This window comes from Cynara cardunculus (assembly GCF_001531365.2).
Source record: "Cynara cardunculus var. scolymus isolate 2C chromosome LG 12, CcrdV1, whole genome shotgun sequence".
NCBI classification, from domain to species: Eukaryota; Viridiplantae; Streptophyta; class Magnoliopsida; order Asterales; family Asteraceae; genus Cynara; species Cynara cardunculus.
This window is the reverse complement of record NC_037539.1, coordinates 13618844-13634182: the sequence shown is the minus strand read 5'-3', so window position 1 is coordinate 13634182 and position 15339 is coordinate 13618844. Positions and strand designations below refer to the sequence as shown.

The 15339-nt window shown below is 36.1% G+C and overlaps 1 protein-coding gene across 1 annotated transcript; it reads right to left on the bottom strand.

Annotated features, from left to right (window-relative positions):
• Window positions 1-755: 755 nt before the first annotated feature.
• Window positions 756-11700, bottom strand: LOC112522836 (OPA3-like protein). The gene is made up of 4 exons (XM_025132150.1): window positions 11309-11700; window positions 5084-5218; window positions 2406-2492; window positions 756-1383 (listed from the first exon to the last, which is right to left on the bottom strand). Exons 1-4 carry the CDS (start codon window positions 11435-11437, stop codon window positions 1225-1227), a joined length of 510 nt encoding a protein of 169 aa, XP_024987918.1. The 5' UTR covers window positions 11438-11700; the 3' UTR covers window positions 756-1224.
• Window positions 11701-15339: the final 3639 nt, after the last annotated feature.

Sequence of the window (15339 nt, the reverse complement as noted above, 5' to 3'; positions counted from 1 at the left end):
TTTGTTTTAAATAACTGTGTTATCTATTCCAATCAAATAATATTTTATTTATATATAATTATAAATACAAAAAATGCCACAATTTTCTAAAATTCCTATAAATTATTTTCAAACATAAATATTAAGTTATGAAATTATTTATAGCTCCAAATAAAAACAGAAATTTCTATTATCCCTTGTAACTAGTTTTAGGTGCCGTTTACTAAACACTTATTTGGTAAGTGCTTACCGGGTAAATTTTTTTATCGGATGAACATGAGAAGGCTAAGAATCTTACCGGGTAAGAGCGATGAGAATGATGGAGAGTCTTACCCGGTAAGTGAGGATGACGACTCTTACCCAGGTAAGCGCTTACCCAGTAAATTGTTGCATTCGATATGTTTTGATGTACTAAAATCTTGTGCATCAAAACAAATCATAGTGTTGACTCCTATCGGTAAGCGCTTACCGAATAAGCAATTGGGTAAACGGCCCCTTAACCTTAACCAAACCAAGCCAATCCAATCCAATCCAATCCAATCCTAAATATGTATCAAAATATAATGAGTTGTATTTGGTATAATTAATCATGGGAATAAGCACTTAGAACAATTATTTTGAGAAAAGTGGAAGAAAGGCATAAAGGGACACCCATCCACCCACTACCATTAAATAGATTCTTTCTGGTCAATTCTTGATCCTCCATCCATTTCATACGGAAAAGTCTTGAAAGCACCAAAGTTCATCTTTTTAAAGAAGAGTATAAACAACTATCAAAAAAACAACAAGCATCTTGTGCCCAAATATTCGTTCTTTCTCAAAAGATCAGATCATATTCATATGAGCATAAACATTATGCACTCAAGATATCCCACCTATACACCCGATAACGATAGTTTCATCTTATATCCGTTACTCCGTATAGTAAATAAAATTGTATCAAGTACATAAAGGAATCATTACCCAAAATCTGGTAAATGGTTAATGGCTGTCTCAAGCACGTATAAACCGCCAAACTTCTGTTTTGGCCTGCTACATGAAATGACTGATCAACCCTTTATTTGGGAATGGAACAGTTAAGGACTTGGGTGCCATAATGAATAGTATCAGCACAAGATGGTAATCAAGAATGAAGGTTTCCATCTAAAGATCTTAATCAATCAATACCCCATGAAGTGCACTAGATATATCTAATAGCATCTATGATTGGATTTGCTTGTAGTGAAAAGCATTAGTAGGGTCAGATCAAGCTGGATTGGTTGAATTAGCAGTTTGGGTTTGAATATTTTTGAAGTTGAAAACACCTGCAAGCCCTTTTCCTTTAGCAAGCTGCTCAAGTTCTTGAAGTTTTTGCTTCAGACATTCGACCTCTTCTGCTAAATCTTCGTCTCGTTGTTTCATAACCTATAGCAGAAAACTGATGGCTCAGATAGCTAGTTTTTGTAGCTCTAGAAACAACAGAAAAATTAACAGATCCATGCCTAGAATTATTGCATGTGATGTGGTGATCTTGAGTTATAAAATATGTATTGGCCAAGTGGTTTGTTCTTTTTTTCGGTTTTGCATCAGCAAACATCTTCAAGTGGGCTTGAGATAGGAAAAAGATTTGTACAAAGGATAAATCAAACCAAACAAATGACTCCTCACTGAGTAGGGTCAGGGCAGGGTTAGATATACACAGACCTTACCTCTACCCCAAGGGGTAAAGAGGCTGTTTATGTGAAGACCCCGGATTGAAATAAGTTGTAGAAAGCATACTTTTGAGAAACTTTTCTAAAACTTTTGGTTCTAAAGGGCTAGTACATAGGATGTTGCATTTAAAATTGAAGCCCAATTGATGAGTTGGCCACCCTTGGAGGTTGGCTTAAGAAATATATCAACCAATATCAGCCTTTTGAAACCATAATATCACATAAGATATAGGATGACAAAATGCTTCCACCGGAAACAAGTTAAACAGCAAAAACACCAAAACCATCATTTAGTAACTGAAAATACAATTTGACAGAAGAGAAAACTGCATGACTTGAACTTTCATCTTTGCTTTTTGGTACTTGATATCATTAAACGTATACAAAAAAGATCTTGCCCCAGAATGAAGCTAAATGCGATTAAATAGCATAGATATATTATTCTATAAGAGGCATGCTAAAATTTCTTGGGCATGCCTAATCTCAGTTGTTTGATGGGTATTTTCATATTTAGCTTGTGTCCCCAATTCATGATATTAGTTTTTGGGTAAGCAGCATATAATTTCGATGGTTAAAGGATATTTAGCAGCCATAAAACTCTTTGGTTTCATAAAAGAACATAAAGGGAACCTCAATTAATTTAAGTCCTTGTTTGTTAGTGATGTAAGGTGGTATCCGTCAGGATGAACCTGACCTTATCTTGCACGTTCAGATAGACAAAGATCAAAACGTTACCTCCATTTCTTGTCTGCGGAGTTCCTCCTTTTTGGCTTCTGATCTAGAACTTCTTTGCACCTCAAAAACAAGGGCGGCTCCTGCAACCTATTTGCAAGTTTAAAACGTAAGCTACCATTAAATCATTTAAAACTTGCTACATATCCATTTATTTTAAATAAAATTTCAAAGATTGGTTAATTGCAAATCATTGTTGATAATCTTGTTGAATAGATGTAGAGGTCAAGTTACATTAATTGGTCATTTAAGGTAAACAAAAAGCTAATTGAAATAGTAGTTGTTTGATACTCCGTTCTTCCTCAAACCTAGTACTTTTCAAATGCAAAATTAATATAAATCTTGCTATGAATTTTCCATCGGTACAGTTTTATTTGAAGCACCTGTGGCTGTTACAAAATATAATGTAGTTATCAACTCCTTTTTCTGTAGGCCTTAGGATCCACGAATTTTTTTAAGTCAGCCCATCTGCAATAGAAACACGGTATCACTCTTTTCGTGAACACATGACCAACTAATAACTGCTTTAAGTGGACTGCAAAATACTAAAATGTGAACATAAAACCCATCCCTGTAGTCATTCACCATGAAACAAATAACTTCTTGTTTTTGCTAAGATCAAATAGTTAATATTTTGTACTGCTAGAAGTTGTGTACAAGATTCATGTGACCGTTTCTTGAGCTCCTTAAAGTTAAAAGATATAATCTCTTTACCATCAAAACCTATCAATTGAATTCAAACGAAAAATGTACTAGGACAAGTATTACATCATCAGCAACGTTCATAAGTAAATGATGATTCCAGATCATAAGAGAATAAAATAAATTAATTAATCAATCAGAATAAACTTAACATGAGGTTCCTGCAACCAACTTCTCTATTTTGAGTAATCTGATTGAATAATAAGATCGGACTCTAGTAGGCTGCTATACTAGCCTTGTTACCAATCGGTTTGACCACTCTCTGTGAAGTCGGAACCTTTTTTATGTTTAGATACAGTAAACAAAGACATGATGAGTTAGCTATTCTCCTTCAACCATTTATCTCATGAAGTATGCCACAGGAAGAAAAATATACCACACTCCAGGAGTTGACTATGTCTACCGCATTATGCTTGATTACTTGATGCGAGTACCAAGCACTTTTTTATGTATGGAATACATGTTATGTTGGATATTCTCAAACAAGGGTTAAGTAAAAGAGAGAATGGACCATATTTAAGACAAAATCTTGTATGTAATCAAGTACTTCGATTAGCATATGGTGTAAAAAAGAACGGAGATCTGCGATGCAGACATCGCATGAGTTTGCAAGGAGAGATAACGAGCATTGGTTACAAATTTGATAACGAGCATTGGTTACAAATTTCTTTAGAAAGCTGTAGGGATGTCTAGTGTCGTCCAAGATATTCTTGGATTTTATTGTATCTTAGAGCTTTCTAGAATACTCTTATTATTGTAACTTTAGGAGGTGCAGTCTCCCATAAAAAAAGAAGAGCTTTCATTTGTAACACATGCACCAATGCTCTCATCTACCCCATCAATACATCCATCCAATGGGAGGGGAGGGTCAGAGAAGTTATTAATTGTAGTTAAAATAAACCAACGAAGTGTGCTCTTAAGTTCTCACTACAAACTTGTCTCTTGCACTCTTGTCTAGTAGTTCATTCTCTTGCAGGTGAACGTTGATTCTAAGGCCACACAGATTGGTTAGGAAAAATTAGGTCAGTGCCAATAGTTTTGACAAATGAAACTATGGTCAAAGAAAACAAAGTGGTTTAACTCTTGGTCTATTGGTTAGTTAACGCTTCTAGGACTATTTAACTCCTCTGAACATATGATGATATGAAACATGCAAATCCCTCCTTCACTAGATAAGTTGGCATGCACGGTGATAAAACATGGAAGAAATCTAGGCTGGACAAGCTGATGCTCAGGTAAAGTTTGTGTAGCAACTCTAGGATAGGACATTTTTCGTAAGACTTGACAAAATGTGGTAGTCAGCTTTAGTATCATCTAGAATTTAATAAATATCAGAACCATTTCAAAACTTAAGGAAACCAAATTGTTAATTGAACTTGCATTTTAAGAAATCATGTTTCTTTTGACCAGTCAAAGGTGTAGCGTTAGTGATTTTCTAGTCCTAAAAGCAGCTACTTCCATTTTACTCATGTAGAGATTTTTCCATGTTCTTCTTCCAATAAATGGTAAGATTTTCACTTTAACAAGCTTCTCTTAAATGGCACACGTGATTTCAACGACTCTAATTACTTGGAAATTTATGTACCCAGCAGGCCAGCAATTAGGCCATTCTTCAACTTTATGTATCATTCCCAAACCATTAAGGATCAAGGTTTTCACTTTTTAACATTGATGTTCAGATTGAAAAGCACAAAAAAAGTAATCACAGCCTTATACGAGCTTTCTGATTGTGAACTGATAATTTGGTAGCGGGCGTTATCCTTTTGCTGTATCAAATTAATCAGTGTCCCTAGATCTTGCATCATTTATCTTCGCAAAGGCCAAAAGTTACTACTCTTTGCATCAGTTCTTTTACCACATTTGAGGTTCCTGGCATTTCTTTCTTCTGGTATGTGCAACTCTTCTCTAACTACTGGTAAATTAGGAGACTTGAAAAAAAGTTAACACCATGAAGAAGATATTAGCAGCAAACTGTATACCGCGAAAACAAAGAGTTCGCTAATAAGGTCCCCAGCTGCCTGCACGGCTTTCTCCTCATTCAAGGGCCGAATTTCAACATCTGTTGCATGTCCATAAATTCGCCTTTGTATTGTTGTTGTTAGCCGGTGGTTTGCCTGTTCCATTACACAACACCAAGGGAACACATAATTTGAAATTGGTCTATATACAAAATCCAAAGATGGAATATGTTGCAGCAGAAGCAGGCAACAGAAGTCAAGCAACATTCATAATGTTTAGAAATACAAACAGAAAGGTACTAATCTACAATGTAGGTACTTGTGTCATAAGATGAACCAACACTTGAGCAAAAACTCAAAACTGTACCAAAAACTCAAAAAAGTAACTACCAATGTAGTATTATGCCTGGGGATGTTAAAGATAGAAGAGAGGAGATGTTTGGTAGTTGTAGGTTAAATAAAGGAACAATTTAACTTTTCATTTTTCTAAGGAACTACAGCAAGGATAACAAGATGAGCCTCAAAGACAGCCACATCTTAAGATCTCATTGCATTATAGCTATCTTTGAAAAAGCACCCATGGCTTTAAAGTCTGCGAAAAAATTTCAACTTCTTTCGTCCTACAAAACATATATCATGATAATAATGAGCATTAATTATTAGAGAAGCCTGACGTTGAAGGTTGAAAAGCTACAAAGACAAATCTGTATCAGTGATATGTCGTTCACGATAGGGAGAAAGTGACTATTAAGAGGATGACAAGCACTAACATGATGATCAATATTGGATATATGTTAACTGGTTTTGATGTGATAACCGGGTCCTGGTTATGCACCTAAGGTAATTATTATATGATACCTCATTATATGATAACGTAAATATTTCATTAATTGCTATAATTGATCATGTGGATACATGCTTACATGAAATTAATATGTGAGTGTGCGTATATTTTTCATGCATGGAAGGTATGTATATGTATTATGCATGAAAAGTTGTATGTATGCACGGAAATATATGTGGATATTACATGTATGGAAATGTGTATGCATGTTTTATGAATATGCATGCATAAAATTATACATGTATGTCGTTATTACATGTGCATGCATGAATTAAAGTTATGAAGTTGTGTGTGTGTGTGTGCATGTGTGTACATGCATATTCTATGCATTGGTGATGGGTTAAGTAAAGAAAAAGAATTTCATAATTCTTTTATAAGACCGCCTTCCTCTTAAGGAAGGTATAAATAGGGAAATTTTTTAAAGGCAAGTTCTTCCTTGCCATTTTGGGGAAATTGATACAGTAAGTGAAATCGTGTGGATTTCTGCTATATTTGGAAACTGGATTTTTGGGGATCGAAGTAGAAGCTGATTTGATCTGCTGTTTTCTTCTTCAAAAATCTTTGCTTGCAAAGGTGAGTTTTACTTTATCAAAAACAGCCTTGAATCTATTTTGATTACTGGTTTATAAGCTTTGAAATGCTTATGTATGTATTTTAAATATTGTATATGTTCTTGTTGATCCTCAATGACCGATAAGAACTTGTAATCGGACAAGTGATGTCCGATGAGGGTCCTTACCGGCTAAGCTTTGGCCGGTGAGGAGTTTTAGTAATTTATGTGTTGAACGATGAGGTCTTATCGGACATAGCCTTGTACGATAAGGACTCTTTCGGACATAACGTTGTCCGGTTAATTACTCATCGCTCATTGTGTTGTATAATGTTTGTAGGGGTTAAGTGTTGACCAGTGAGAACTATATCCGGACACTATGTTCTCCGATAAGGGTGCATCCGGTTAAGTGTTGTCCGGACAGCAGTGTCCGGCTAAGGTTGTCCGGATAAGCTTGTCAGACAGTGTTGTCCGGATAAGAGTTGAACGATGAAGGGGTTTATTGCCAAAACTTGTGTTTTAAAATGGTGGTAATTCACAAAGGTGCTTAAACAGTTTTAAACTGTTATATATTGTAAAAAAGGTATTTTATATATTTTTATGAACTGGGAAAAAAAATACTAATGTTTCTTCCAAATGTGGTGACATAAGTCTGTTCTGCTACGAAACTCTGTTTTGAGAAATATTTCTTCCAGACATGGTGACATAAGTCTGTTCTGGTTCGAAACTCTGTTTTGAGAAATGTTTCTTCTGTTTTGGTACGAAACTCTGTTTTGAGAAATAGTTCCCCCAGACATGGTGACATAAGTCTGTTTTGGTATGGAACTGGGTACTTCCAGACGTGGTGACGTAAGTCTTTTCTGGGAAAAAACCCTGTCTTAAAGAGGGAATAAAGGTGGCATATTAAGGAGAGGTGTACATATGAATATAAGGGTGGCATTTGCGGGTGTGATTAACATTATAACTTTTTGTTATTACCACCATGAGACGCAATAATTCCAAATCAGCATTTCTTCGTGATTTGATGATTTAGAGGCGTTGCTCTTATGGAAATAATAACATTGATGTTATTGAAGAGGAAAATGATTTATAGCCAGAGGCATTAATTGCCTATGATTCCAAATAGTTTTTATACAAGTTTGCGAAGATACAGAGGGGCTCTGGTTGGTCTTTATGATGGACCAGACGACCTCTGGTTGTGTGGGAATTCTTCCTAAGTATTTTGGGGTTTCATGACCCAGAGGCTCTGTATGTATTATATAGAGGCTCTGTATCATGAAAATGGTATGTACGCATTATGCGTTTGAGTTTTGTATGCGAGCTCTTTAGTTGAACTCTGTCTTTTAAAACTAAATCTTTTCTAAATCAAATTCTTTTAAATATCTTTTATAAAGTAAAGAGCCAGAGGAGCTCTGGTTATCGTTTTACTATTCTTTTCTTCAAAAATCAAATGTTGGACCAGAGGCTCTGGTTGTCCAGAGGGTCTCTGCTTGAGATTAGACTTGTACATTTGGGGGAAGGTACAGAGGCTCTGGTTGGTAAGAGCAAAAGCTCTGATCAACTAGAGGGACCGGTTTAAGAGAAGAGCTATGTTCCTTAAGGGACAGAGAAGTTCTGGCCCGTTAAACCAGAGGAATTTTATAACTTAGTGTTCTATTAAGAGATACAAATTTCAGGGAATGTGTTTATGTATTATGAGAATCTGTTTGTTTTATAATTTGAGTAGCAAGCAAATTTGCATCCTTTTGCTGAAATTTAATTATTTATTTGCAAAAGATGTTTTAAACAGGATTTGATGATCTTCACCCTGTAATTGCAAAGAAGAGATTTTCTCACTAGACCTTTCGGTCTAACCCTCATTTTATTTTGAAAATGTGCATTGCAGGAGCAACGGGGTCTCAGGATATTAAGGGGAAGGGGAAAATATGATTATTTTCCTTATGTGTTTTATCTGCCTTTCGAAGATTAGCCTGTTGCATGTTATATTTTGAAGTTACATGTTGATATACATGTGTAGTACAGGGATATTCTTTTGGAATTTTTCAGTAGTAAATTATGTAGATATTCCTTGTACTAGTGGACCTATGTGGTGTACTCTATATTTCTTTTATATGAAATATATGTCATATGCCAATGTGGAGAATGGGATGTTACATTTGACTTATAAGCACCTAGCACGATCTTAAAGTCAGACAACGTGATGGGAACGGTAAGGGTGTTGGTGGCAATTTGAAGAAATAAACAATGGACAATTATGTATTGTCATCTAGAGATACATAAGTTTATTTATTTGATAAGATACCAGGGAACAAATTAGAGTGCTTATGTAAGCCAGAGTTTAGGTTAACTATTTTGGTTGTTATGATATTATCAGCTTTAACATTTAGCTACACATTAGTTAGGATGATTATTTTAGTTTTTTTTCATTCATTTGTAGCTTCGCTAGGTCTAGAACTCCAAAATGTTCTTACAATTTGATTATTCTGGTGTAACGTTTAGATACATTAATCAGGATAATTGCTTGGGTTCTTTCATCCATTTGTAGTTCTGCTAGGTATAGAACTCCAAAAGGTTCTTACGCTTTCATTATTCTGGTCGCTATCAGGATAATTATCAGCCGTAACATTTAGCTACATTAGTTAAGATAATTATTTAGTTTTTTATCCATCATTAGCTCTGCTGGACGTAAAACTCTACATTGTTTTTACATTTGATAATTTTGTGAGTTTGGCTCCCATGGATGATCTTGCAAGGGTAGGCGAAATATCTTAGTCTCTGCTTTCTTTTGCTTTTCTCACCAATTCTATACCCTTTCTGTATCATGTTTCATGTCCTACACTATCAAAGGGAAAACCTGGAATTTTCAAGTTTTGGGACAACGCCACCTTGATAGCCTTAATCATAGGTCTTCCCAAAAAGCCAACCACTTCTATTCCTTCTCCACTTTCAATTCCCACAATAAAAGGATTTTCTTAAGAAATTAGCTTGTCCGAAAGTACTCAATTGCCTAGCTAAGGTCCAAACACAAATAGTTGATTTTCAAACAGCATGAAACAAAAAGATTGGGAAGATCATCATACTACTTTGGGAGAAGCCACCAAACCCGAAGCCAATACTACCAATGCTCAAGAAGAGAAACATGTTGAATAAAATATGAGTGAGAAGATTGATTTTCTGTTTCCTAGACACTTATTTGAGTCCCAACAAAATCAAAAGCTCATGCTTATTCCTTGTCTGGAAAACAGTGCCCAAAACATACAAGAAGATATTGCAAGCTCCAAATGATGCATCATCTTTCATAATTTATATCACTCATCACCAAATTCTGCAACAATGGCTATGAATCATTTCGACTATATAGCGTTTAAAGTTTTTACCTTTAGTGTTATTTCTATGGTGTATGAATCTTTCACAATAGTGGGCTGTAAAATCAAAATTATGATCAACAAAAATGTGTTTTGGCCACAAATTCCTTTATTTTAGTGTGTTATTTCTATGGTGTAAGGATATTTCACTACATTGGGTTGTAAAATCAAAATTGTGATCAACAAAAATGTACTTTAGCCACAAATTCCATTACATTAGCAGGTGTGACAATGTTGGTACCCTGGCCATTCAAAATTTTCCATGATGTTAAGTCATTTAGGCTTTAGCTAATATAACGCATTCACGATTTCTATTTATATTTAAACCAAACCAAACAAGCCAAGTAAATCTCACAGAAAGTAGGGTTTGAGAAGGGTATGATGCAGGCAAACATTTCCTCCAAAGAGTAAGAAGGTTGTTTCCATGAAGACACCCGACTTGCAAAAAAGCGTAAGCAGAAAGAACAGGCACTGAAAACAAGAAAAAAGACCCTACCTATCTCAGGACTCTAGCTGCTCCCCCATCCTAACCTCTACCTTTCCAACCCCCCCTCCCCTGACTACAATAACACCAACCTGATAGAATCAGCTACCTTAGTCCTACATCTCCACAAACTCCTATTTGAGGTCATGTCTTCAAAAATGCCTAAAGTCGCCATATCCAGTCTCAAGTGCTCATCCCACATCCTCCTTGGTTTGCCACTCCTCACCCCTTCGACCATTGTGCTCTCCACCCTCACGCACCGGGCTGACATATGCCTCCTACAAATGTGTTCCCAAACCACCACTACCAGTCTTCCCTCTCTCAATTTATCCATGATAGTCGCTACTCCTAAGTCCTAACTCTGTTCAGAAGACCTCATTTGATATCCTGTCCAACATGGTCCAGCCATAGGTCCATCGGAGCATGCTCTTTTTTGCAACTTCCAACTTTCTCGCATGCACCTTTTTCATCGCCCAACGTTTTGCCTCTTACAACATAGCTGATATGATGAATCTCTCCTTATCAAAAAATTTTAAAACTTGTGCAGTTCACAAGCATAAAAATGGAAATTTTATTTTATTTTATTATATATGAGGATTACATACATTTCTAAGTCATTGTAGCAAAACCTTAAATGACTAACATTTTGGAATGGAGGGGTTAATTTTTCATGTTTCAGCTCAACTGCAATCTAATGTGGAAAATATTGCTCGTAAAAAGAATTATTAGTTGACCTACGCGAAGTCTAGCTCTACATTTTACGATTTTGGTACCATTACACTTTGATATGACTAAAAGCAGTGAAATATAGAATAAACCCTAATACCCAATGACAACGAGTACATGTACACTCCTACCAGTTCAATTATAGATAGATAGAAAGAAATAAAGGTTCCCTCATCAATTATAAAAGCCCATATGCTTAATCAAACAATCAAATACACAGACAGAAACAGAAACGAAGAATCAGTACGAATGTGAAGCAGTGGAAGCAGTTGACTACCTGCGCGAAACTAATTATCGATGTTCGAAACTTGGGGTGAAGGGCAGCTTGTTGTTTGAGCCTGCTGGCAATGGGTTTGCTTAAAGTTTTTAATGCGAGCGTTCCAAGCTTCAATAGCGGGAGAACCATTGCTCTTCCGTCCCGATCTGGTTATTTGTTCTTTCTTGTAAAAGAATGGCGCACACCAAGTGTTTGATAATCTGTCTAGATGAGGATGAGATCAAGAAAACCCATAAATATGATATGCTCCATCCAAAGACGATGAATAAGGTGGATTGCTATGATTTTCTTGGAGATGAAGCTAAGAGAAGGGTTCAGTGGGAAGAAGGTTGACGGCTGCGGAAGGAAGCAAAGTCTGCGTTTCCTTGGCGTTTGATACGAATCTGACCACCGGTTCGTTGACTCGTAAATTTCTCGCATTTTCAACGGGGCAAAACGCGGAATAAATGTTAGAAGTGGATATCACAAGACTTGTTAATAATTCGTTTGGTAAATTTATCAAATTATATAATAATAATAATATGTCGAAAAATTATTAAACTCACAAACGTTAAATGACCTCTCAATGTTTGTTATAATTCGTGATTTCAGCTTAGTTGGTTAACTATTGGTTTAATGATGTCATTTTTGTTTCAACAAATTAGAGATGGCATTACCCGACAATACCACTTCATCCCCCACCGATTCCATTGTTCAAGTGCTTGCCATGCATGGACTAAATTCGTGTGTTTGGAATGGATTTGATTTGTTGGTTCTTCAAAGTGGGAAATGAAAGGCATAATGTAAAAGGTGTCAACGTTTCCTTACGACAACAAGAATTTTGATGTTGAGACGTTACATCGAGAAATTATGGGTTGTGCTAAAAGCGATGATGGATGTGATGCAACTCAACTTAATAGGCAACATGCAATTTGATCGTTTGATCCAAAGAAGGTTGTCCTCCGGGTATGTGAGCTTTTTCGTTTTCTTAGAATTGGTCGCTCTCTCTAACATCTTTAAAAACTATTAAGGAGAATTTTAGTCTTTTTCATTTTATTCTCATTTTTCATTTCGAAAATAAAAAATAATCAATATGATAATATTATATATATTTTAAATGAACGTATATACATACACGACAAATTCCATCTGCAAAAGTCAAAGGCCCCAAACCCGTGACCCCATTCGTTTTGAGTTCGTTGCAACTCCATATGCCACAATAGGGTTGAAGTACTACTCATCGATGGTTATTGTAAGTTTCTATTTATAGAACTTACTTTAAACATTATTATTTAATAGTATCAAAATTTTATTCACTTGTTAACCCATCTCATATTCTCCACCCTACAAGATTGATCATGTCACGAGCACATCGAACATCTAATTAGTCCTTGTAGATATTCTGGACAATGACGTCAAATCTGACTAGCTTGTAATCATTCTCGATACCACTTTCTCCAATATATCTAGTACTTTGTCCCTCAAATCATAATACATTCCAATTATGTTTCTATAGAATTCTCACTTACCCCATAATCTCATGCCTTATGGTCTAGTAACAATATACGAACCCCTATTGAATTGACTCGTCAAATATATGACCTGATCATTAACATATACCCCCTCACATATATCTATGCCTCCCCTTTATTACTTAGATATCTCAACTAAATTCTCAATGTCCCACCGCCCTTGGTGTGTCTTGACTTATTGTGGCATCAACATCTTGTGGCATCTAACCCATACAATGCCTTCGTTAAGCATTCCGACTTCTACCCTTTCCTTTCTCCTAGAGTAATCATGAAGGCAACATTTAAATCTTGTTGCCCTTATTGTTGGTCCCTTGAGGGTCTACAAGATATGTATAACAGTTTGTAGAAGGGAGGAATGAATACAAACATAAAATTTTCAAATTTAAAATGTATATTGATAAGAGAAGATCAATACAAATTTTACAAGACTGTTTGCAGAAAGATAAGGTAAAAAAAGCTATCTAAACAATCTTTGGTTACACACATAATCTTAGCAAATAAGAAAAGAGATGTTGTAAAGAAAATTTCTTTTACTTAAGCTCTAGATTGCTCAAAGTAAGAATTAGGTTAAGAGAGTGTGTTGCGCACACACTCTGCATGGAGAAGAAATACTTCTATTTATACCCAATGCATTAAATGTTCATTTAATGCAATATGGTAGGGTTAGAGTGCGTGTCAAGCCTTAAGATGAAGGCTTGTCCTTTGCTACAGTGAATAGTACAAAAAGACTATTCATGAGCAGACATCCTTACCTAAAGTTGGTGGGTAATAGAGTCAACCAGTCGGCTCCGTACCGTACTAACATTTAGAAAGGGTATGGGTTTGTCCTTTGTGTGCATAAGGACAAGACAACAACAATCGTGCTTGGCAAAGCTTCCTTTGTTCGTTGAATGCTGGAATAACCTGGAGGTCTCTTCAGTATCCGTTGAGGCTTGAGCAGTCTTCACACATATATAGACAGACTTGTAATCACTGAGTACCGCTTCATATCACGTACTCGCCAGTCTCTAATCTTCAGTTTCAGTCTTCGACTTTGGCTTAAGGTTCTTTGGTGTGAGTGTTGTCTTCTTGAAGTATCGCTGTCTCTGATTGAATTACAATACAGGTTCTTCAGCGATCACTGAACAGGCTCAGTGATGATTGTTGGAACTGAAAAGACAGAAACATAAATACAACGTACAAGTGAAAAGGGATTATCATCAAATCACTGAGAGAGAGGATCAACAATCTCCCCCTATTTGATGATAACAAGACAACATAAAGAAAGTTGTCTTATCAAATAACAGTAAGGAAAAGTTACATATAAAGTACATGTCCCTTTTTACTATTTTGGGATCTTTTTCAGTGAGTCAGTCTTAGCTTGAGAATTTTCTTTAAGTTATATCTAAGTGAAAATTACAATGATGAAAACTGAAACTAAAGCTTATTCACTGACTTATATATTGTCAGTGAATGTAAAAAGTAACACTGGAACTCATAGACTTGTGTCCTTATTACTTTTTTCAGGGATCTTTTTCAGTGAAGTACAAGAAATACTCATTTTATTATCATTGTTAATATTACAAGTACTTTAGTACATGTCTAATACTTACAGACTAGAAGATTAATCACTAAAAGTAGACATAGTAAAATAGATTTACAAGGAAAAGTGAACAATATTACAAAGAGAAATTAATCTAGAACACTCAGATCTATGTAGCTAGGTACATTTTCACCAAGGTTTCTTCGATGTAGGCATTCCCTTCGTATCTTCAAGTCCATGACTTTTCCAGACATGCTATCATCTATCCAGAGTAAGAGGTAAACCAGATGACCCATTAGACATAGATGTAGCTATGAAATTCTCTGAAATTTGAATTCACCTTCATAGTCAAAGAATATAACTCCTAACTCAGGTTTGAAATGCACAGTGTTAGGTGTATAGGGATCCTTATCTGGCAAGTCAAGATTCAGCATAGAAATGTCTATACTCTCATGACCCTTCAGGATTTCATCTAAGGAGAACATTGTTTCATGTTCGTTCCTAAGGAATGGTCCATCATTAGGATCAGAGAGCTTTTGTTTCTTCTTCCCACCTTTCTTCAGAGAAGGCCTGTTAGGGACTGCGACATAACTGGACTCCGTTTGATGAGATCGTTGATGGTGTTCTCGATAATCGCCTTATGTCTTGACTTGGATCGCTGAATGGCTTGCCTGATCTCCATCCATTCGCTGTATCCATATTGGCCAAGGTAGGAAGGATACTCGGTGATGACATCGAGATTGTCCCTAGTGATGAGCATTGAGACCAGTGTTCCACCGTCTTTTGAACGTCTGCTGATGCTGACGCTGATGATCGGGCTGGGACTGACTCTTTTCTTCAGCTTTGCTTCGCTCCATCGCTTGTCCTTTTCCACCAGCTTTAGGTTCTTCTCATGCTCAGCTTCTGCAATGGAAAGAAGTTTAGCCTGGGCTTGGACAACGTTCACCTTCTTCTTGGACTTTCTCTTGGGCAGAATCTTCTCAGCTAGTGGCTTGGCC

What these genes read in the sequence shown, in the direction of transcription:
- LOC112522836 (XM_025132150.1), bottom strand. Translation starts at nt 11,437, where the DNA reads ATGGTTCTCCCGCTATTGAAGCTTGGAACGCTCGCATTAAAAACTTTA. An exon ending in CGATAATTAGTTTCGCGCAG is followed by an intron (nt 5,219 to 11,308) that starts GTAGTCAACTGC and finishes GTAATGGAACAG; the next exon opens with GCAAACCACCGGCTAACAAC. An exon ending in TCCGCAGACAAGAAATGGAG is followed by an intron (nt 1,384 to 2,405) that starts GTAACGTTTTGA and finishes TTTCTGCTATAG; the next exon opens with GTTATGAAACAACGAGACGA.